This window comes from Antennarius striatus, chromosome 7 (assembly GCF_040054535.1).
Source record: "Antennarius striatus isolate MH-2024 chromosome 7, ASM4005453v1, whole genome shotgun sequence".
Lineage (NCBI taxonomy): Eukaryota > Metazoa > Chordata > Actinopteri > Lophiiformes > Antennariidae > Antennarius > Antennarius striatus.
The window spans coordinates 18,094,118-18,118,876 of record NC_090782.1 but is presented as its reverse complement, the minus strand read 5'-3'; the positions used below and the strand labels follow the sequence as shown (position 1 = coordinate 18,118,876).

The following is a 24,759-nucleotide window of genomic DNA, read 5'->3' as shown; positions in this document are numbered from 1 at the left end:
TTCCGATTTCCATTCACCTCTAAAAGCTCTGAAGCTATATGTTGAAAACTCGAGATTGCAAACTCAACAAAGCCAAAGACAAAAAATGTGACCAGCTGGAGGTCCACATTCTCCCACCAGCTACCACCTGTCTTGGCCTCAGATCACTTGTATGGCATTTTGGTGCCACGAGAGCGAGGACAGTCAGTTTTAGAGTGGAAAACAGACTCAGGTGTCATCTGCAGGAATACTTACATGTTGGCGTCATGGCCGATACTGACGTGGATATACTGCAATGTAGTTTTCAGCTAGAAAGTAAAAAACAGATGCAGAAATAAGAGTATGTTACAACTTTACGAAAGAATTGGAGCAAGGACCTGAATGCGCTGCAACTTCATTTTAATGATTCATTGCTTGTTCTTAAAATATCAGAAACTAGGTAATGTAGTTCAAAAAACACCTCATCAAAAGTAAAATAACCCAGATATATTTACAATCACATAACATACATCAAAAAGTACATTGACATTTTATCCACCATTACTCTACAGCTTCTCGAGTGTGAGAGTGTATGTGTGTGTGTGCTAGTTTCGATTTCAACGGCTCCCATCTTATCCACACACAATCAAACACATCTACAAAGCATTTACCTTAAAAATAAACAAGAGTCAGTTTTTTGTGACATGCCAGGAGAAATATGGACAAAGATGTGCAGCAGGGCATAAAGAAGAAGAGCTGAAATAAGATACATGAAACATTCAAGCAGGTCGTCCACATCAGATATTGTGGGAATATTGTTTTAATTATCTCAAAAGTAGGAAGGTGGCAAAAACCAAGGCAGCAAAACACAACGTGTGCTTTTCCTTTAATGACGGGTTCAGAGAGTTATAATGCAGGACTATTAGACATATACAGTATATAACACTTACGACCAACCATCAGTGGAAATATAAGGTAAATTAAGCTGAGCAAGCTATTTGCCAGGCTACTTAGAATAATCAAAAAGCCTCTTTTTGATCTCTGCTGATTCCTTGAATCCATAGCTTCTCTACAAACTCCGTGACCAACACTGCAGTCTTTGTTCCTAGAGGAGAGACGACTAATCTCATAAGATTTGGGGGTCCATCCAGTCAGCTATGCAAAAGGATCTGTGCCAGTACAGTCTTTAGTTGACCCTTGGAAACAGACCTAGGTGGGTAATACCAGGAAATAGCTATGACTAGCAACTGGTAGATGACTCCCATCAATGTAAGGAAAGCATTAGTCTGTTTACCTCGCATTCACAGCACAATAACACCGCTGGGAATCAGTCTACTGATTTATTACCGGTCTCCCTCCACATGTTTTCTTTCACTGATGGAAAACAGCTTGTTTGAAATGGATTCCCATTACATTCATTAAACTACAAACGCTATAACTCCATACCCTGAAAATAGTAAGTATAATAGGTGTAATTAAGCATCATTATCATTGCTTACTGTACAGAGAACAATTTCCCTGCAATAATGTGAATGAAAAGAAAATCTGATCAGCTCACACTACGACAATGTTGTATTCGGTTCCTCATTTTTGGGTCAAAATGATGGAATACTATAAAATGTGGGCAAAATAAATGATCTCATACTGGGTCATAAAGAGCCTCATCGGTTGGAACTGAACCTTTTAGAGAACAGTCTATGTGTTCTGTGCTTGTAGGCTTGGCAGACAGAAAATAAATGGGTCAATTCATATCAGTCATTGGTTTTGCTTACATTTGACAAGTGTCTGGAACTGCCATTTGTAGAAATAAAACCTGGGAACAGAGAGACAGAAGACTACTGCTAATTTGACCCCTTTGAGGACCCTTTTATAACCAATGTGTTTGCTGCTAATGCACAGCTCTTTCATTTGATCTTGCCTGATTCTCACCAAGGATGCACAGGCCCTTTGAAGCAGACACACTTCCACAGTTTCAGTGATTCCCAATTCAGCTCGATGCTCTTTCTGGGTCTATAATGACCAGCCGGGAAATTAGTAAGGAGACATTTCATGTGGGACCCTGTTAGGTGCTGTAGATGTCTTAGGAGTGTAGTATCTTGTGGGTCCAGATGGTTCCAAAGCTAGGTTGATGCGGCCTGAGAGCTTGTCCATTTGTACACCAATCAAATGCTTGAAAGTCAGCATGTGATGAATGGCAGAATCACACAAGTATCAAGAAATGGTTTTTAAATAGAAGTGAGAGTGGTAAAACCCCATCGGTTTTTGCCCGACCTACTATCTCATCCATCATTCTGTGAGGACTGATGGGGGAACCTGTCCCCTCTTTACTACCCCCCCCCCTTCCCTCACTGTGTCCTAATGGAAATGTTAGTAGGAAGGAAAGAAGAAGCTGGGATGTTGAAAATTGTGAGGGTGAAGGGAATGGAGCTTAGCTTTGGTCTCAGTGATGAACTTCCATCCTGAAATTATGTCAGCACCACACAATGTACTCTGATCATAACAGCGTGTATTTGCATGATTTGTTTAATACAGCTGACTCAGAACCTGAAACCACAAGGAATGAGACCTTGCCTAACCCTCTCCAGTGACCTTCCCCAGTCTAAATCATCTGTTGGTGCGCAAATGGTCAACAGCCATCCAGCAACCATTTATAAGCCATGTTGTCAAAAGAGGAATCCCCATTCATCACAATGAAGGTAATATCCCAAGTCTCATATCAGTCAAATGAAAAAACCTCCTTTCTCCTCTTCTTATTCGGGTCAGCTCATCCCCTGTAGTTTATCTTCTCAGCCTATAATTGGGGGAGTAACCTGTTCAAATAACCTCTACCAGAGATTATTTCTACCACATCTTCTTCTTGTAGCACAAACTACATCTAACATTCAACCCCAAAACACCACACAATTCTGTAAGATTATCAAAACACCACGGAATTCCTGGGAAGTTCTCGCTTTATTTCAAAGCTAAAAGGAGTCATAAATGATGTCATGCCAACACTTAGAGACAAAGTATGTAGTTCCCCAGAATTAGAACAAAAAGCTGATTCATTTTAGCTATCATGGTCATGAAAATGTCTCCAAGTCTTCTGCAATCCCACTTCTATCCAACAAAAAAATCATCTAGATAGGCAAGGTCTGATCTTCAAAAATTCTAATATGGGCTCAACTTCAGTAGCAGGATAGGATAGACTGAGTGAAAATGAAAACACAAAGCAGGCAAAAAGAGATGCAAAATAGCCTCAAAGAGATGTAAAACAATGACAAAGAGCCAAAACACAACCAACAAAGTCAAACAACATCATTAAAACTATAAATGAAGCCAGGAAGACGAAAAACAAACATGAAACCACCGCTGAGACAAAATATACATTAAGTTTGTCTTATGCCACTCATTTTCCCTTGAGGCACTTCGTAGATGTGGCTTTAAAAGGTGGTGATATAGACAAATAATTGTTTTACTAATTTCTCTTTGAACTTGTGTGTCTTGTTCCTGTGTGGGTGCTTTGGGAAAGTTTTTGTTCATATGCAGGCTTTATAACATGTGATATCATCTACATATCATTTATGACAATGATGTATTGCTTGGAATACAAGCAACTTTAATATACTTTATACTGCACTAAAAATTAGCCATGCAAAATGCTCATTTGTCCAGGGATCACCAATGGCTGCCAAAACCCCATATACACAGAGGACCTGATAACACAATCGCTTATTCATGCTACAAACTCATAAATCCAGTCAAATCCAGCCAATCCGGCAAATGACTTCCTTGTGTTGCCATCCCCAGAGAATGGGGTTTCACTGACCTTGCCTGGGAGTCGAATGAAGAGAAAACAAGAAATCTGAGCCAGAGTGACCTCCGATCTGATTAATATCTTCACAGTTAAGCAGCTTCCCTGATACATGTTTATACTTCGTTCAGTTACTTTATCACCTCATGCCACTGATGGAAACTACTTGATAACACAGATCAATCAATTACACTCCTCTTTGACTGTGTGATGCCACTGTAGGTACTTCTTTAAACCTATTAGCTTTCTTCCTGTGAATCACACTTCATCCTTGTGTTCAATCTGGAGACTAATTCCTAATAAACCCCCCGAAAAACTGGCAGAGAGCAGACTGGGAGGCTGAATTTAATCCAGCTTGGCACAGAAAAGGTGACCTTTCTACAAGCTTGTTTAATTTTTCGTGCCAATTGATGACAGTGGATTATCAATATATCCCAGAGGGTGAAGAAAATTATCTGGGAAGTGTAAGCTACAATCTCATCCATCCATGAAGTCATTACTTCATTAATTCACTCATCCGTTCTTCTTGAAGGACAGGCTGATCAGTTTTTTGCCACTGCTGGATATTGAAAGATGCAGATCATATCAAGATGATGCACCCTACTGCACCTACAGAGAGATGCACCCTCAGGTGACCCACCATCTGTCACTTTGCACTCTCATTCCCACTTGTGAGGCATGAGCTTAGCTTGTTCTTGATGTCACAAAAAGGACACACTTTGCTCCGGCCTGTGAACAAGCTGTCTACAAGCTGGTATCTTCCTCATGTTTGCTCCCACCATTTATTTAGTGAATGAGTCTAAGGACACAAAGTGATATGGAATTGTAGATAACCTCAAATGTACAGCTATCCAGACTTTTTTTTTGCCCCAAGCATACACACACTCACACCCATGTTATCTCCACATATGCTGTCACACAGTCACGTTATCTTGAAATCATTCATCTGTCACGACCTACATAGTGACAGACAACACTAGTCATGTTGCTGAGTGGGGGCACTCACACAAATCACAATACACCATCAGCGATGCACTTCTACACCAAACCTATCGAGATTTGGAAAGGTCAGCTGGGACATTCCACTAGCAGAGCATCTGGTACTTAAAGCTACCTGATAGTTGCAGTGTCCTGCATATGAAGACAACAGCTCGCTGAACGAGAACCTCAAGCTTAAAAACAACCGACCAACCCACATAACAAAATAGGATTGACACAAGGATTGGAACTTACAATGTGATCGTTTTGGTCAGTGTACATTGAGAGAGATTAATGGTTATTTTATACACTTGTCCACATACTTGCTTGAGTAAAATATGTACTGTGTGTGAGATGAAAAGGTTAGGTGGGAGAATTGAGATTGATGTGGAAAACAAAGGGACACAGAACAATAAGGTGAAGAGACACAAGTAAAACTTTGAAAGAGGTCAGACGTTCCGAAAATACAATGAATGTAAGCGAAGCTGGTATTTGACATGCTGTCAATCATTAGGTGTGGGAGAAACATGTAGGTAAACACACAGTGGGTGTACTACCTCACAATAAGATAGCAGGTGTGCTCTTCTGCGGCTGGTAACAATCCTATCAACTGTGCAAAAATAGCTCGTAAATAACATCGTAAACATTTATACTTTTGCTTAAGAAGTATGTGAATCAGCAGGACGGTGTTTTTAGAGAGATGAGAGGCAAAGGTGTGAGCGTTAAGATGAGACTTACCCTTTGACAGCGTTTGCGGTGGTAAGGTTGAATGATGGGCAAACCCAGAGGCGTCACCCACTCCACAGGGTGGCCACATTTAGAGATGAGCCTGGCGCTATCTGTCAACCAATCCTGCAATGAACGGATGTCGCAAGTTAAAAGTCCATATTCAAAGAAAGCATCATTCTGCTTTTTTGTTATTTTTATACATCCCCATCAAAAGAAGGACGGTGATGTTTTCGTGTTCTCCACAGCCACCTCAGATGATGTATGCATTTAGGTCTGTTGCTGAACTTTCTGAATTAACAATTTTTCAGTCCTGTTTAGGAACAGGTGGGAAGCTGTTCCTTCTTCTAAATATCTAAAGCACAACAGCAATGTCTGCATAAGCGTCTGGCACAGTTTATAAGAATAGAAAGGCTGGCACTGTCCCACAAGTACTTTCTCTCATATGCAGGCACACAGAGGTGTAAGTCTCGGGGTAGCAATCTGCCCCATATATCACCACATTTCTTCTTACACTCTGAGGTACAATCATATGAAGATGACAAGAGAGAGCAGAGTGATGAATGAACTAGACAGAGAGCTCAAAAAGTTGACTGATCAATGACTAGATTGATAAGGGGCAGCGGCAGTGGGAGTAAAGACTGAACAGTTTGTTGGAGAAAATAAGCGAATGTTAAAAAAATTGAGAAGGGGGGGGTAAAGACAAATGTATAGAAAATATAGGAGAGGTCAGGGTTGACAGCTTCGGGGGACTGATCGTCTACCACTCTCCAGTTCGTACTTCAACTTGATGCTACAAATGCGAGAGGATTTGACCTATTTAACACACACACACACACATAGATGTGCACACACACACACGCTCGCGCTTCAGGTCAGCCCTTAAGTATAATGAATGGGGATTTTTCATTTCAGACTGGGCTCCCCCCACACAGCTCCCAGAGGACACCCAGAGTAGCTATGGGTGGTGTTTCTATTTGCTCACCAGACTCCTTTTCTGCCTGTGCAGATAATGCATAATCCCTTATCAGGTGCACAGCCTAAATCTCAAAGATGGTGTCTATGTGATGAATGGGTACCGTTGTCGGATAAACTAGTCATTAATACTTTTTTTTTTTTAAATTGAAAAATAAAAAATCTTGCAGTAGTCGGTCAACAATTGGAGTAAGCTTTTTGTGACGTGGAGTTATTCAAACTATTTATTGGTATGCAAGTTTTAATTTACTATTAATTACAGAGATCGTGTTCTGCTTTTTAAGTGATTTTGAACAAGTGTTTTCTTATGTTGGCTAATAATATCTTGTTATTGTTGAATTTATTTGTACAAAGTGCTTTGCTGAAATGTCAGTAGACCTTAAACCTTTTTAACAGATCTGCAGTGACCCAACTCTTTGCCTTCGTCTGCAACTGATTTTAATATGGTCAGTGTTCATAATTGTGCATGGCAAAAACAATACTGCACAAAACACGACATTCCTTTTGCAGCCATTGCGCGGCATAGGATTTTGCAATAGGTGAAGTGTAGTGAACCCACCTGAATCTCTCTGGTCCTTTTAAACATCTCTTTTAAACTGTTGAAGACCAGCCGCACCAGGTAGTGAGATGCTTCCCACATATGGTCCTAGAAATAAAACACATGATTATACTCATATTTTTTTAAGCACACACATTACTATTTGAGCTCCACACGCATCAATTTCTGTCTGATTCATCATTACGAATTGAAAGTATGATAACAAAATAGATGATAATGGTTGCAACTGAGAGTGGTATATCTCTGATAATATATCAGCAGTATGATCTCCATGGTCGGAGCTGCTCCACCCCCCTCTCCCCCCAATCATCCTGTGATCATTCATAATTACACTTCCTCTAAACTCCCTTTTTAAATAATTAGAGACATTATAAGGAGCCATTTAGTATAATCCTCTGGCTGTGAGCTGGTAGACAGCAGGATCATGACGATCCAATCTATTTAGACAATGAGATTAAATCCAACTGTTGAAAGGACTTATTTAGCTTTTTGACAGACAGCAGGCGCTGCAGGGCTGCATGAAAATGAAACACGTCCATTCTTCCATGCTATCATTTGACACAGTGGAGTGCCCATCAAAAAAATATTTACATCCAATAGAGTCAAAGCGCAAGGGATTTGAATTAAAAATACATTCATAATGACTGTGAACATGGAATCAAAGACATCTGTTTTTGTATTACCCTCTGGGCCTCCTTGATACAAGCATCTAATATCTTATTCCCCTGTAATAAAATATTTTTAAAGATTTTGTTTGAAATAATTACTCAGAACATCTGTTTTTCAGTTCTGTTCCATTACAGCTCGGCTGCAGTGCCATGGTCAAAGTTGCTGAAATCCCTTTGACAATACAATTTACTGAGCTAAATTTGTATTCAGTGGCTGTCAGCAGTGTGATAAATACTTTCATGCACATGCAGAAGGCTGTGTTCATCATCAGTATATCTGGGCTCATGATTTAAGCATGTATAGCCAGAGGTATAACGGAAACCACAGAGATAGGAGATTATGCACTAAAAAGTCCTAAAAATATGACAGTACCGTGGGGAACTCCTCTATCTCCCTCAGTCTCTTCTCTATTTGGAGGCGGCTCCCGTAGCGCGTGACCCCGTACACCACAGTCATCACAGTCTGCTTGACCACCTTCCTGCTGATGAAGCCATCAAGGACCTTGGCAATCTGAAGACCATTTTTTGCATCTTGTGCACGAAACTCCTCTACCTGAAACATGGACAGGTTTCAGGTACAAATGTGTGGTTTACATGATATACATCTTTAATGTCTAACACCCTTCTGTCAAAACTCAAGGTGACCCCATCAAACATCTGAATCATGAAATAATCCAATGATATTTACAGAAAGAGAAAAGTTTAAAAGCTTGAACCAGAGGATGTTCTGTACTTTCTTTAAAACATTAGGAACAAAAAGTTGCCAACGAAATTTCAGTTGATCAACTAATGACCATGGTTGATGTTACTTGTTCTGCAGATTCTCCTTGCTTGTAAAGAACAAGGAAGTAAACAATATAATCTATGGTGCCATCGAATCATTAGTTGAATCTATTAGGATTCTAATAGCTGCAATAGAGATACTTAAAATAAAACACTGAGGATCCCACAGCACACAGGACTCAGGTTTCAGTTAGTCTTGCCAGTCCATTGACAAATTTTCCAGTTTACTGAGCATAACAGTCACTGTCTTTGGAGGAATTTGGCCAATGATCTTTCCTCAGGAGGCCCTGATCCCTCAAGTGCTGAAACGTTGGTAAACCGCAATTACAGTAGTTCCAAATAGAGTCTGGGTAAACGAGTAGTTTCACAGCCAAGTCAATTCTTTGTGCATTGTATGCCAACTTGTGTTTGAAGCTTTTGTTATGGAAGGCAGTTTGCTCTCTCTGCAAGGCACCAGAAACTGAGCACTTGAAATATATTCTCAATGTCTCGTCTGTCGCTCACTGTGGGACGTAATGAGTCATCTGAATACTCACAGCTGAGTGTCTGAAACGTGCCTCGCAAGTCAGAAAAACCAAAAAGTCTGTTGCTCAAAGTCTGTGCAGTTTAAAATGAGGGAGTAATACAATATGAAGCACAAACCATCCACTAACACTGACCTGCTGCGCTACGCCGCTGTACACATCCTGGGGCACCTCGGAGGGCACCAGGTTGACCGACGTGGCACCAATAACATCTCTGCCCAGAGCAGCATAGTGCTGGAGACCATTACAGGAGCCATCCTGGAAAACAAGAGGGGGGAAAAAGGAGTGAGAAGGTTAAATCTGTGATTTGGAGGAGAAAAAGAAACACAGAAGAAAACTTCAAAGAAGGGCACAGGGGGAAAGGCTGATCGTAAACAGGTCAAACAAAAGATGACACTAGGAGTGTGGGAGTGAAAGGAAAGCACAGAAGAAAAACGTTTTTTCCTGGGTTTAAAACGATCCCCGTTAATGTGGATATGTTCTTGCCAACTGCTGGATGAGCAGCTCATTTAAATCCTGTTGGAATCTTGTCTCTGACTGAACATATTCCTTATGTTTAACTGTTGCGTTGGTGCTGGTCGACGTTAGTCATTCAAAGGCCATCACTGCTGAAACAACAGGCTTGAGGCGCAACTAGCACAGCTTTTCTGTAACACATTTCTCACTGATTGAGCTCAAACATATAATAAGAAATAATACAATAGACATTCCACACTGACTGCTCTACAGGCTTTGTTTGGGTCTTGGTTCAACATTATGGCCTGATTGGCAAAGACCTTGGCTACACGTCAATATTAGAATGTAAAGGCCCAAGATGGTCAGGCAGGTGTTGCCTTGTTGACTTTGATTGATACTCTCAAGCAGTACTTTAAGGTGACATATTTTCAGGAAATTGTGTGTAGGTTCTCAGTCATCCAGGTCATGGTTATCCAAAGCTGTTTAAGTCAATCCATTGTGTATTTTAAGCCGGGCAACACCCTCCGACAAAGACTGGTCCAGCCAAAAGACCCCACACCACACAGTCAGAAGAGTTATTTGTCCAGTGGATTGACTTAAACAGCTTTGGGAAGACTGCCACAACGTTTCACACTACCTGGTGAACAGGAAAATGGGAGATGAACTGCGTTGGATCAGCAGATCTCGTAGCCTTGGCTATCTCCATGCAGCAACCCAGAGCCTGCCATGGCTCATCAGCATTCATCCACCACTTCTTTCCCTGCAAAAAGCAAAAGCAAGCAAAAAGCACATTATCCTGTGTGAAAAAAAGCATCTCCAATTCTTTGCATTTCCAATACCCTTTGCATTTTGTAATGGTTTAAAGTGATTTTCCTCCAATTAGAGAATGGAATTATAATATAATCTGCATACTTCAGGAATGAAGAACACTATGGCTGTATTTCTGCAGAATGTTACTGTGGAACATCAAAACTATGTAGATCTAACAATAACTTCTACATGGAACTATGAATGAATTTTTTTGACAAAGCATTCTATAAAAAGGAAAGGGCAATGAAGACAACTGACATTTAAAGGGTTGTCAGCAGAGTCCAGTATGTCCTCCATGATAGTGTTGGCAAACTGAAGTCGTTCCTGTAGCGAGCTCCTCTTCTTCAGTCCTGTCAAATTGATTAAGTGGATTTTAAGCCAGTCCAGGCCCTTTGAGCCAAGAGGCTTCCCCTCTGCAAAAACAAGGATGGACCGTGTGACATCATTTCCAAGGTGATTTAAGTGTGGAGGACAAGGATAAGTGCGACCCCGGAAGTCCATGTTGTGAGGAAACCAGAAAATCTCGTCCCGCAAGTGATTGGCGATGGATAATTTATACAGGGCATCCATACGTAGGCTGTGCATCTCGCCATATGTCTTTTTGGCAGTAATCACATTTCTCTTCATTTGGGCTTTCTCAGAAGAAGTATAGCTGGGATCGTGGGGGTTGAAGTAGGGTATTTTGGGGGCCTCTGACAGAGGAGGAGGAATATCTAACTTCTCATTACCCCGATGATTGAAAATGGAGATAATAACATCCAACAAAGGTTTGTTGATCTTCCAAGCACAGTTCCCCAGCTGGTTGAGAGAGTCCATGACAGGATGGAGATTCTTACATTCCTCCAACAACACATCATGCTGTGTGGCCCCAGACACTACCCGCATCAGTTTGGTAGGAATAAGCAAGTAGGCTCCAGACTTGACAGAAGACCAGGGGATCGGAGGGCATAGCATTGGCATCACAGAGGAGGCAAAAGTCAACTTGGTCTCGACGGCCTCCAGCTGCATCTTTGTCAGTATGGGATGGGGCTTGATGATGCCAATCTGCAGGATGAAACATTGTGAGAAATCCAATTATAAATGAGCAGACAAAAAACATGTTGCTCTTAAAAATCGAGACAAGCGGATCAGTTAGACCAACATGAAGCGCAGCTATCTCACAAATATGGCATCTGTTTTTCAGTCATTTAAATAACAAAAGACATGATAAAATAAAGGCTGATGAAATAAACTTTTAATTTCATTAGTAGTTGTCCCCAAAATGTAACTATCATAGCTTCCACAGCAGATGATGAGGCAGACACAATTTTTCTTCATTTAATCATGTAAAACCTTGGTCAGGTGTCAGATTAGCATAGTAAGGAGATTAGGTTACATTTCTCGCAGGTCTTGGGTTTGATATGAATGACTTATTCTGCCCCAAAACTTACTCATGCTCAAATGATCTGACAGAAAAATAAATCACCGCAGCATTGCTTGCACAGTTCAGACTGTCATGCTGTGCTGCACAATCATTAAGATGCTCCCCTGAGGGGCTAACCTCCAAAGAAATAAATAAAGTACAGGAAGGGATTAATAGAAAATACAGTAGAAAGAAAGATGCCTGTAAATAAAAAGCACAGAACAAAACAGTATGCTCCACTATCAAAAGTTCATGAAGTTCAAAAAAGTTCACAATTCTTTTCACATCTTTCCTGACGCAGTCAGTTCATCTTCCTGTAGAGTTTTCAATAAATCAACAAGCCAATTAGAAGAACACAAACAAAAGAGATTGGCCTCAAAGTTATTAATCTTACCCCTTGGTCCTTCTCTCTTAGGTACTAATTTAACACTTCCTCAAGAATCGTTAAATCAGACATTTCTGTATTAATTTTAAAAGTTGAAATCAGAATGGATAAACGAGTTATCTCTCTTTTTAAGATGAAGTATGTGACTCAAGCATGACTGTATTTTACATAGATATCAGTGGAAAAGCTCTTTCCAGTCTGGCTTAATGTTCTTGCAGCTTATCTATTTGGAAAGACTGGTTTAACATTATCACCACACCAGGGTTGCTAATCCCTTTGATATTCATATTGAAAGGAGCAACTAAGCAAAAACATACAGTACCTGAAAGGTGTTGCGGAAGGTGTACATGTGGTAGAAGACGGGAATGAGCTTCTTGTTGTAAGAAGAGTCAAGGGGATCACTGTGAATTTTGAGATTGTTAACCATGAGCTCTATCATGTAAGTTCCCAGCTCCAAGATCAGCATGTGTGGCCAACGGGTCTCGTCTCCCTGTAAAGTGAATCCCAAACTATGCTCCATCTCAAGCTTACACCATCGCTCCCTGGGAAGGACGACATACTCCTAAAAAGAATGAGAAAGAAAAATAGGCTGATTCGGCAAAACCATGGCAAAAATCTACAGGAAAGCCGGGAACTTGATTTTCATTGTCAAATATGGAAAACTGTCAAACAGGCTTAGATTTTGATTCTATCAAAATCCAGCTTTAATGTTTCAAGAAAAATGATAAATATTGTATAAGCCACAAAGATTTTGTCTTATATATATGAGACTGAGCTTCAAACTGGAAGTATCAAGATGAAAATACATAAAGTTAGAACTCTGACAAGTATAAAAGAATAATTAATGTGTCCCAAAAACATGCAAAAAAAACCCCCAACACAGTAAAAGGCATCATTTTCACTACAAAGCCTGCATGAAAATATAACATAAAACAAACACCTTAACTACCACGTGGCAGCGCTTGTTACCGAAGTATAATGAGCTTTTGCTTATTATAGTCTTGATGACATTAGCGTTTTTCCCCATTGTGCAAGGACCATCAAAATAATGGCAGAGCACTGCGTCAGTGATACTGGCTGTGAAATCCCATTGTGGAAACGCTGTCATTTATTCCATGAAAAAATAATGAACAGCCTGTCAGGGAGGTGAACATGCTCACAAGTGTTCATCTGTTCATCACAATTTATTTGTCTCTTATACCTAAATGCTGATGTTGAACCCTGTTCATAGCTTCTCTATAATGTCTTAGACAAAAAAAACTTTGATTATAAAGGTACATGAGGGTGTGATGATTAAAAAAAGATTACTTAATGACATGCATTAAATTGGTGTCATGACTCCAATTGAGAGGTGTCGCTCTACTGTCTTTCTGAATCAGACCTGCAATACCTTTCCGTTTGAACCTCTGCATACAAAGGCAGAGTCCAAAGTACAGAGCATACAGTGAATTTGTGTACAGCAGCATTGCTTTAGAATTTATTTATTTTTAAATTATTGTATGACAGAGCAATCAGAGCACTTCTAAAGATTCACAAAGTCATGCTGGCCTCTCACTGTGTTGCACCACAGCGGACTCAAAAGATAAACCAGCATATTCTGTGGACATTTACTCTCATTTACAAAGTAACACACATAAGAAGTTGTACGATGATTTCTCTACCTTAGTATCTTTGGCCAGAAGTTCAGTGTAAGCATTGTAAATGGTTTCCAACTTTTTCACAATCTGATTTTTGTACTTCTGCCGCACAGAGTATCTTATGAAGACCTTGTTGCCCAGATCTTCAGCTAGGACCTTCAGTGATTCTCCACTGGAGGGCATGTTTGAAACACTCTGGACAAGAACAAAGACAAGTTGTAAAAGGTCCGACTTATGAGTATCAATAACGATTCTGTAACAAAAAGCAGATGTCACTCAAGTTGATTAAAAATTAAGTTATACATACATATCAGATAGAACTTAATCAAAATGAAACTAGTCTTTTGAGAATCAGCATCGCATTCTGTGTTTGCTCTCCTTTGCTGCCAAACATAAATCCTCTTGTTTTTTTAGCTCATGTCACTGTCAGAAACTTGATTGGTGTTTTCCCAGGTTGGGTTGGTTCAAAGTGTTTAAAAGCTTGTTGTACCCAAACACTGACATTGTTAAAGCTCGGCCTCTCAGCATTTTATTGAGTGGTTGCTTGATTACATGCTCAGTATTACCTTTAACATGATGTCAACATACTCATCGTCCTTCAGCAGACAGAGATAGGGATAGAGGTTGCTGCAGCTGTAAGCACTTGTCTTAGAAAGGCTCCTCTTGCTGTCCCTCAGGGCCTGAAGGAGGACCTTCTGCCATTTTTCATGATGCTCAGCAAGCAGTTGCCTCTGGAAGGACAACATATCTGAATATTACCAGCAAAAACTTTACCATATATATATATATATATATATATATATATATATATATATATATATATATATATATATATATATATATATAAATTTATTTATTTTTTATACTGTTTTATATTTTAATTCAATTTTATACTGTTTAGATTTTATTTTATACTGTTTATATTTTAATACTGTAATATTTTTAAATTTTATACTGTTTATATTTTAGCTATAGTTTAGTATATAAGTCCTGTTAGTGCTGCATGTGTCTGTCTGTTAGTGTAATGTATGTCTTGTGGTATGTCCTGTGATGTCAGTGTTTCCTTTTCTCCTGGTGTTTATCCAGTATTATTTGTTATGTAATGCCTGAGCAGTAGATATATACAATTTCCTCCGGGATTAATAATCTATCTATCTATCTATATAGATCGATATAAATATATGTGTGTGTGTGTGTGTGTGTGTGTGTGTGTGTGTGTGTGTGTGTGTGTGTGTGTGTGTGTGTGTGTGTGTGTGTATTGACAACCATCAACTGACTGAATAATAGAGAATGACCAGCCATGGATGAGTAAACAGTGTTGTTCAAGTATATACAGTACATATATCCATGAAAGTATTATGACCATAAATATTCATTGTGCATGACTGTGTGTTTATGTAAATGTTCACGCTTCAGTTATCAGGTCTGAGGCGGGGACACAGTCTTGATTCTGGATCTAGAGGTGACTGCATTGTCTCCAGAGGACTCCATTGCAACAGATTATTATTCTGCCCTGCCTTTCTGTAAATGCCTCTTGACCACCAGGGACTGTCAGCCTGCTGGCTTCCCACGTAGCCCATCTGCAGAGGCAGACGAGCCAAGCTGGACTATAAATGCCAGAGTTTGAAAAAAGGCACGCCACAGGATTATGATTTGTCTTCCTCTGACCTGTCAGGCCTACAGTGTTTATATTATAGAATTGTATGCATAGCAATAGACGGAGAAACATTCATGAGCTTTTAAAATTACAGAACAACAAACTCATATTCCGAGCAATGTATTGTGAGTGTGGCAGGGCAACAAGAACTTAGAATCATTTTCATGACTGATGAGTCTGCTGGGTTATTTGTCGGATCAATCAGTTAGTCATTTGGTTGTGAAAAATGCCCACGAGAGTTTTGTAGAGCCCACAAAGACAAGCAGAAAAAACATTTAAAATGACTTGACAGAGGCTGCAGTCGGCAAATATTTGACTTTTTGATTAAAGCCTTGTGGAAAAAAAAATTAATCAATTATCCAAACACTTGTCAGTTCATTCTCTTGTGCAATTGCTTAAATGATTGATGGGTGCAGCGCAACAGTGCATTAAATGTGACAAAAAGCAATGGTCTGGTGCGGTTACCATTTTGGTCATGTGTTCTGTGACAGGCTTGGCCGCCTCCACAGAGTCAATGGTGACGGTGCCACTCTCCTCCATGTTCAGCTGACGTTTGAAACGCTCTTGAAGCTCCTTCCATGTGATGTCCAGTTTGGGATACCGATGGCCTGCCCTCTATAACACAAACACACAATAGACACAAGGCCAGGAAGATAAATAAATAAATAATGCTTACTATGTGACATTTATTAATTTTCTTGCCAGATGTTAAAACTCTGAACACAATAAGATTCACAAGACACATGTTTCTGTTGTCTGTCTGTCGCCATGAATGTGTTAAACAGACTTTCAGCTTTATATATTTTGGCTCAGTACTGCTAGGCAGCAAACAAACATTGATTGTAAGCAAAGAGGATGCTCTATAGAAAGACAAATGCTGTAATATTAATAAAGTGCAGGTACATTACTATTTTTAATTTTTGATATGTATTGTATTAATAAAACAATTAACAATTAATAAAATTGTAAATTTCCCTCCTGTCTTTACTGTTAAAAGTATGCAAAGCATTCATTTGGTGGATTAATTTAAGTGGATAATAATTGGCCAAAACCCAATAGACTAGTCAGTCAGTCAACAAATGCAATCAGAGGCATGATGGAACGGTCACAACTGACCTCACGCGACAAGGATATACAGTACATTCTTTCGAGAGAGAAACGTGATGCACAGACAGTAAACATCACACACACACACACACACACACACACACACACACACACACACACACACACACACACACACACACACACACACACACACACAGACCAACATGTGCATATGCTGTTTGGTTTGTGCTTAAAAATGCTGCAAATGAGCAAAAAGCTTCGACTGAATGATATGAGAAACAGGAGGGAAGGGAGGTGAGAAAGAGGGAGGAGATGAGAGACAAGGAGAGCAGAGGACCAATTACAAAGCATAGTTGGCTCACTATAAATAGGCAAGTGCCTGTCTGGTTGTGAAGGGGTGACAATCAAATCTATTGTAATCACACTTCTGACAGCTTTCCCAAGTCTCTGGTGGTTAGACTCTCAAAACACACCCACAAGAAAATACCTTGTATGGTCAAACATTTTTTCTCTTTAATATACAGTAGAACACTGCTTAGTATATCTTCACTATTCATGTTTATAGTGCACGTGGTTTTAAAAAGAAACAAAAACCATTCCAACTGTCTAAGCCTTTGATTAGAAAAGAAACATGCATTTTTTTGATAAGGGAATTTGGGAAATTACTTTGCACTTTTTTCTGACACAGCCGCCAGCATTTCAAAGAATCAGGATACCCCATCACGGGTGCATTCCATTTAAGTTACTAAGTTGTCTCATTTAATTGCAATTCTCATTAAGTATCTAATGTTATTTTTTGAAATGTGAGGAATTTTTTTCAAAGTACACACATAAATGGAAAAAAATGTTTAAAATTCTAACTATAATAAAAGTTTCACCTCAAATACACAGTAATGTGTACAAGAGTTCACGTTTTGTGAATTATGTTTTAGAAAATCTCATCTGAGACGAGTCCCGCTCACACAATGAACCTAAATAACATCAACATGCAGACAGGAAAAAATACAAATGATAAAAATTCTACATATCAAAAGGCATTATTGTAGTACTTGGTTATTGTGAGCGGAAACCTCACAATGCCTCTGAGAAAGATGGAGGCAAGCTCGTGTTACCTGCATATAGAAGTCCTGGACCAGTGGTGAGGAGTTATGGTGTGTGGTTACATTGGGTCTGGGCTGGTAGTCAGGCTGTACAGTGTGGATGGCCTTGAGCACCATGTCTCGCTCATCTTGTTGGAAGATAGACTGGCTGAACATGTCATCCATGGAAAAACCATCCTTCTTCATCTGGCTCAGACATCTGGACGTACAGAAAAGGTTTTAATTGAACTTTTCAGCAGATTTTAGCCGTGTTGCCTCTGCGGGGGCCTGGGGACGCTCTTCAGAACGAGCGTCTCCATGAATATTTAGCCAAGCTTTGAGATTTCTGGCTTTTAAATCTCATTTATTAGATTTGGGATAAAAACATGCACTTTGGTGACTCCACAGTGACTCACGTTCACGAGTAAGAATTTGAGGGTAGCATAACTCAGTGACAGTTTCAGCAATGGTGAACAGATTGAATCTACCTAATCCGTGACACAAACATTAATATGACAGAGTAACATAATACTGTGACATGTATGGTGTTTTAACAACACTTACCATGGCTAACATGAATCAAAGATGAGATATAAGAGAACTCAGTACAGACGCATAGTTGGAGGACCTTAATTTGCTATACCATATATTTAATATTTATTATATTTAATATATTTAAAAAGTCGGAAAGTTTATAAAAGGAAAATGCAGCTGACAGTTCGGCATTTCCGGTTCAGCCTTGTGTGCTTTGCAAAGGCTTCCCTGTATTTTTCAGGATACCCATATACCTGTGTGCTTTGGTGGTTGTGTATGACAGAGACAGCATGTTTCAGAACTCACTGTAAGAGTTAGCGCCATCTGCTTCAGACACAACATCCATCAGCATTAGTTAAGCGGCTTTGTTCCTTGCTTGCCTTTCTTTTCATATTTTTCCACACATTATCATACAAATACAGTCAAATTGGATGATAATCTTAATATTTATGGCTAACCAGAATATTCAATAAAAAAGGATATAATATAAATACTTAAAATACCACTGTCCAGGATTTTATTCTAACATCTAGTGATGAACACCCTAACAGATTTAGAAAAAACCTACATATATTCCACTCTGTTGTAGAAAATCACAATAATTTTCCATTCAATCGATATTTGCTAATATTTTGCCAAGCCCATCAGATGACGCAAGAATGGGTTTTCATTTTTGACAGAGACTATTGTTATTATGATGAGCAAACTCTGGAGCCAGAGCTAAGGTTCAAAGTTGAAGACCTTCTGACCTACCTGCTCATGTTGGGATATTAAAGAAATAATCATATAAGTTGTGGAGCTTGTGATTTATTCAGCTTTCAAAACAAACTCATCTATGGAATCATTATTTTCCTCTGGTTGTCCCGGATTAACAGTTACAGAATATCAATTTGAGTATTTGCATTTGCAGGTCTTCCTGCTGAGACTTAAAGCATGATTTTGATCCAGAGGCAGATAGGCACTTATGGCAAGACAGAAATGTTTATTTAAACAGAGTCTCCCAGAGATCTCCAACAGAGAGCAGAGTCTCCATGTCTGGACTGCAGATAATGACAATGCGCAACCGGCACCTGGAATACAAATGAGCGATGTAATATCACAATGATTCTTACAAACTGATTGATCTTTAATCATCTTGTCTATATCAAACGATGTTTAATTGGTCTCCATTAGCAGGATTCATGAACTAAACTGATAAATATACTGTGAGTGCAGTTTCATGTCATGAATTTTGGGAACTACTACAATAAAATGTCCAGAGTTAATCTTTTGTTTCATAAATATGGACTGTAATTTAATCTGTGCTGTATATTGTGCATGTATGGTACATTTGACAATAAAGTTGACTATGACTATACTATATACACAGCATTTTCACAAATGAAGAGGAAGCAAAGACAAAAAACATTTTGTACAAGACACATAAAGCATATTGTGCTAAAATAGAATTGAACAACACCTACGACACTATTACAAATATTACATATACTGTATGTGGTATATTTATGCCCAGGTGTCCACACTGCAGTATTTTTATATGTGTAGTTACAGGGGCCTCGTATCTACAGGAAGAGACTCATGCACCCGCCCAACATGAGCTTGAGGATCCTAAATACTGACTTTATTGAGCCAAGAGACAGAAGTTTGGAAAATCCATTTGTCATCAAACTCAGATAATGGGAAATCTGTGTGTCATCCTGTGCACCTCTTACTTCACATAATTAGAAATAACACGAATTACCAACTGGAGGATCAGCAACTTAATTAATCAGGTGTTCTGCACATGACGTTGTATGTCGATTAAAGTGTTATGAAATATATGTAAAGTGTTATTTCCACAGCAAGCCAAAGAGGTCAATTTCTTTAGCATTTCCACTCATGGCTTGGAGTCCCTTATGATGCTATGTGCAATTTTGGTCTGAGTAAATGAGAGAGCCTTCAACAAAGGGAGGATTAGTCTGGGTGTTGGCAGTGTGGTCCAGAGGAACAAAGAGAGAGGGTGAAAGATAGAGCATAATCAGCCTTGTGACTGCTCTGCTGCACCTTAGGGAGTAAAGAGCTCTGGAGGACACAGCACTTACAAAAGGGAAAACTTGAAGGGATGTGTGTGTGTGTGTGTGTGTGTGTGTGTGTGTGTGTGTGTGTGTGTGTGTGTGTGTGTGTGTGTGTGTGTGTGTGTGTGTGTGTGCGTGTGCGTGTGCGTGTGTATTTGTGTGTCACAGAAGAGAGGGTAGCGAATTGGTACAGTGAGGGCAACGATGCTGTGGGGATGAGAGAGAACTGACAGCCGATCATAATAAATGGGAGACAACACAGTAAAAAAAAGTACAGACAGGATACAACAAAAAAGGGCCGACAGAGAAGAGAATGATGAGGAAAGTGGGGAAAAGGAAGACTGCCGGGCAAGGAGAGCACTGCTGCTGAGCAACAATGTCATATAGGCATTGGCTTACACTGATCGATAGATCAAATAGATACCCACTCCCAAACTCTCAGCCCTGCTACCCGTTCTGCTATTGGACCACATTGTCTAGGGTGTTCTCCCCAGGGTCAAGGAGGAAAGTATGCATGACTCGGTGTCTCTCCTGCTTGTGGTTTGTGTAACGGCACTCGACATAACCGAGGCTGACGAAGCTCTCAAACACTTATCAGGCCAGCTGAGACACAAAGGAGTGCTGAGGTTTCACAAGTTCATTGCAAAATCATGACGCAGGACTGGGACATTTTGTACGGTGAGATTAAAAAGCACAAAAGGTGCCTTCTTAAAAGGACAGTTGACAAATATAAACTCCTCAGAGGACAGAGTATGTGGTCCATACCTGCACTCCCTAAGTAGTCAGAAAGTTTTGGTCTTTCTGTCAGAAAGACCAAAACGTCAGTTGAACTTAAATCATCCGTGTCAACTTGTAGTATAATAAAGTTATACTCTAATACACAAATAATTCTGATAAAATCCTGATAACAGTTTACAATACAGGTTGTGATATTTTAGAAGAATATATTTCAGAAATCTGATGATGATATTAGAAAGTTTTTGGTTTTTTTTAAAATCTGAATTGCAAAGCCACCAATATTCATTTACCATTTTTGATAAGGAGAAGTGCAAAGGGCGTTTCATACCTGGAAAATAAGTCTGAGGTTGCCCTCTGGTGGATAAATGGTGTACAAGTAACAATAATTTAGACTTCACTCTAAACAAACCTTCTATGTTCCTGTATGCGTCCATCCTTGTAACATTTCTTTACAACACCTAATGTGCAGATGTTTTTGTGATACTAGGTGCCATAAAGGATACATCCACAAACAGAAGACAATCCTTGTGTTGACTGCAAGGGGGGGAGGGGGGACACTCCTGAACTGGATCATGTCTTGGCACAACAAGTGGCCATGTGTCTCATCTACAGTATATATTGGTTCTCATTCAGATACACAGATACACAAGAGGAACACCCACTGCACTTTGTACTTTGCCCCAAATAAGTTAAGCTAAGACCATTTGAACAAAAATGAATGAGCTCTGCATTGGGTAGAAGCCTGGGAAACTCATTGGGCCACAAGTTGTCTGATGAAGATGTGAGCTCAATGTGAGGGTGTGACATCATTGCTCAATGCGCTGAAGTAATTTTAATTGTGGAGCTGGCACAGATACTTTGCAATACTTCTTTGCAGAGTGCTGCTGTTTTCCAACAATTTTACTAGTAAAAAGGTAAACTTGGGTCTTTTGGAAAACTACAACACACATTAAACAATTTTTTAATCGACATAATTAAGTAAAAAAATTGTAGTCTATGTGCTTTACATGGAAACAATATTAGCAATAAGATAAGGGGAGAATGAGAGGAGAAAAGTGCACTTTCACCTGTCAGCTTAATACAGGAGAGACACTGAACACCAGACTGATTCGCCTCAAAATAAACTTATTACCATTTTTAAAAGCCTTGTAGAAATTTGAAATCCTTTTTGGATGTCATGGACGATAAAGAGGAGAGAAACCATTTGGCTTGTTATTAGCGAACAATTCTAAATCCAGCATGCAGTGGTTGCATCAGTACATATGACATGAGTAACCTCCACATTTATGAAGGCTTCTAGTACTCCATGAATGCTGCATTATGAAATTTTAATTACAACAAAAGACACCCTGACCTCTTGATAAGCTGAAAGCCTACGTCAGGCAAGAATGACACAACTGCTCTTCCCACTTACCAACCCTTCCTGTGTGTTGTTAAAAGAAAAGGATATCAAGTGCAGAGTAAAGATGACTATGTCCCAAATTTTCTGAAATATGTAGCTGGAATCAAATTGTAAATAAGGATGTCGCTTTCAAAAAACAATTAATATATCTATTGTAACAACTGTCTCTGTGCTATTTTCAATGACAGTAAATATGGGGATTCAATGATTTTGAAATCATTGTAACCCATTTTCATTTACATTTTACACACATCCTAACTTTTTCACTGATTTACAATTCTGTAAACACATTTAAATATTGCAATATACATTATTCTAAATACTAGATTTTTATGATTTAAGTTTTTTGGCACAGAAAAAACATTATTTGAAAAATCAATATACAGCAAGAATCAAAGGAAATCACTTAACCGTTCTGATAACCAACATGTCTGAACACTGGGAAATAACGTAACATGGAAATCCAGTAATTTCCAGCAATAAACTTGTTATAAACTGCTAATAGCTAAACAATATTCACTAAATCATTCTAACATAATTAACAAAGACATACGAGTAGTGCTTGCTTTCAAAATATTCATCAAATTATTGAAAACAAGCTACTTACATAAACACTTTTATTTTCATGCTGTTTATGGACCCAATCAGACGTAAACAGTATTGTCTATACACGCCTGAGCCGGTGTGTTAAACCTTGACGTGACCCCTGCTGGTAAGTCTTGGTATTGCAACTTTATCATTCAATAGCCTTGAATGGTAAACAGTAAATGACATAAAATGCATGTCAACAAATACGCAACACTTCATGGGGTTGATTCATGTGGTGTGTGTGTGTATACTTGCCTTGTGACAGTCTTGGGGGAGCAATTAGGTGTGCGGCCTATACACTCCAGTGATGCACAGTACGACCCCAGATTGGGTTTCAGACCAGCCTCTTCTAACAATATCAACACACGGCCAATCTTTTCCAACATGCCCTATAAACCAGAAAGACATAGCCATGGACAGGATGTCAACTCATTCTCACACTCACATGTAACAATCTCAGTGATAACAAATATTTTACTGTTTTTGGCTTCTCCTATTGCTAGAATTCTTAAGCCTATATGCACACAGCTTACACACAATAACATGTAATGTAAGCTTCAAGTAGTTTAAAAAAATGAAAAATAAATCAAACAAAAAAGATATCCTGAGAAAGAATACCATTTTCTTATTTTATCCACAAAGCCAATGTTAAAATACACAGTTTTACTTGAGAACAAAACGCTGAACTCACATGCTTTGCCCACATCCTTATGATGATGTTGTACTCGTCTGTGCTGAGATGTTTACGTCGACCACTTAGACGGTGCTGGTTGAGCAGGAAACGGTGTGCCCTCTCAATGTCCCCAACAAACACACAAGCCTCCAGAAAACAGCGGATGCGTAGACACATGTTCCGACTGAAAAATCCTTCGCTTTTCTCATGTTGGTCACTTGAAGACATCCCCTGGCTTCCTTGATAAATGAGCCTTCTCTCCAGCTCTTCTCCCTGAGCCTGCTTTTCAACATTGCCTCCTGTTTCACATACAGCTTGATTTTTTAAGCTCTTCTGTTCCCATTTAGAAACGCCACATGAAATGGCTGTTGCAGTACTAACAGTAGTGGAGGTAACTGGGGGAGACAATGCACTAGAAATCTCTTCAGACAACGCAAATTGTCTCTTGACCTCCTTTAACAGAACAGTCTTTTTAGCTCTAACTATAGTTTTAATTGTAGTATTAGGGGACATCAAGCGGTTTATACTTCTTTTAGAATTGGGTGGAGGTTTCTTTTCTACATTCTTTTGTAGTTTCTGTTGGAGGTGCTGTTTTTCTGTGAGTTTTGTCATCCTTTCCTTAGATAATTTCTCTAACCAGCGACTGGGCTTGGATTTAGAAGGCCCTTTAACAATCTCAGTTTTGTCCTGAGGTGCATTTTTGAGACTCTTTCTGGATAAAACCCATCTTGAAGAGGTGTTGGGTCTGATTAATTGCACCTTTGCATGTTGGACATTTAAAACGCTGTCAGATTGGAGTTGACTTATCCTGGCCTCAAGCACTGAAAGTGAGAGATTTATGATTAAAATTTACTGTAACTGTTGATCAGCATGCTGGTGGCACAAAAATAGATGCATACTTAAAATACAAATTAAGGAACATGCCTAAGTAAAGCACCATAATTGTTCACATAATTGCACCATAACTGCTCACAAAAATTAAAGGAACACTTAAAAGACATTATATACATCAGATCTCAATATGAAGTTGGATGTCCATAAAAATAACGACAGGGCAATGTCTTAGGAACAAAAGGATGACAAGGCTTTTAATGGAAATAAAAGTTTTCAGCCTACACCGGGCTCATTTGTGTAGACACCCTAAAATCAGAGTGAAATATGTGGCAGGACAGTCCATTTTTTCAAAAACTTAATTTATGCAACCCAAAATGCTTTTCAGTATCTTGTGTGGCCCCCACGAGCTTGTATGCATGCTTGACAACGTCGCGGCATGCTCCAAATGAGACGACGGATGGTGTCTTGTGGAATTTCC

At 39.3% G+C, this 24,759-nt stretch overlaps 1 protein-coding gene across 2 annotated transcripts in view; it reads right to left on the bottom strand.

Annotated features, from left to right (window-relative positions):
• polrmt (polymerase (RNA) mitochondrial (DNA directed)) overlaps nucleotides 1–24,759 on the bottom strand; it is a 36,908-nt gene that overhangs the window by 10,231 nt on the left and 1,918 nt on the right. For both annotated transcript variants that reach the window (XM_068319470.1, XM_068319471.1), the window contains exons 3-16: nucleotides 23,466–24,268; nucleotides 23,030–23,163; nucleotides 17,492–17,678; nucleotides 15,777–15,926; nucleotides 14,221–14,385; nucleotides 13,679–13,849; nucleotides 12,340–12,579; nucleotides 10,489–11,274; nucleotides 10,058–10,180; nucleotides 9,100–9,222; nucleotides 8,031–8,210; nucleotides 6,990–7,076; nucleotides 5,468–5,581; nucleotides 235–287 (exon numbers count right to left, since the gene is read on the bottom strand). In XM_068319470.1, coding sequence (XP_068175571.1) covers nucleotides 235–287; nucleotides 5,468–5,581; nucleotides 6,990–7,076; nucleotides 8,031–8,210; nucleotides 9,100–9,222; nucleotides 10,058–10,180; nucleotides 10,489–11,274; nucleotides 12,340–12,579; nucleotides 13,679–13,849; nucleotides 14,221–14,385; nucleotides 15,777–15,926; nucleotides 17,492–17,678; nucleotides 23,030–23,163; nucleotides 23,466–24,268 — 3,316 coding nt within the window. The remainder of the gene's footprint in view (nucleotides 1–234; nucleotides 288–5,467; nucleotides 5,582–6,989; nucleotides 7,077–8,030; nucleotides 8,211–9,099; nucleotides 9,223–10,057; nucleotides 10,181–10,488; nucleotides 11,275–12,339; nucleotides 12,580–13,678; nucleotides 13,850–14,220; nucleotides 14,386–15,776; nucleotides 15,927–17,491; nucleotides 17,679–23,029; nucleotides 23,164–23,465; nucleotides 24,269–24,759) is intronic.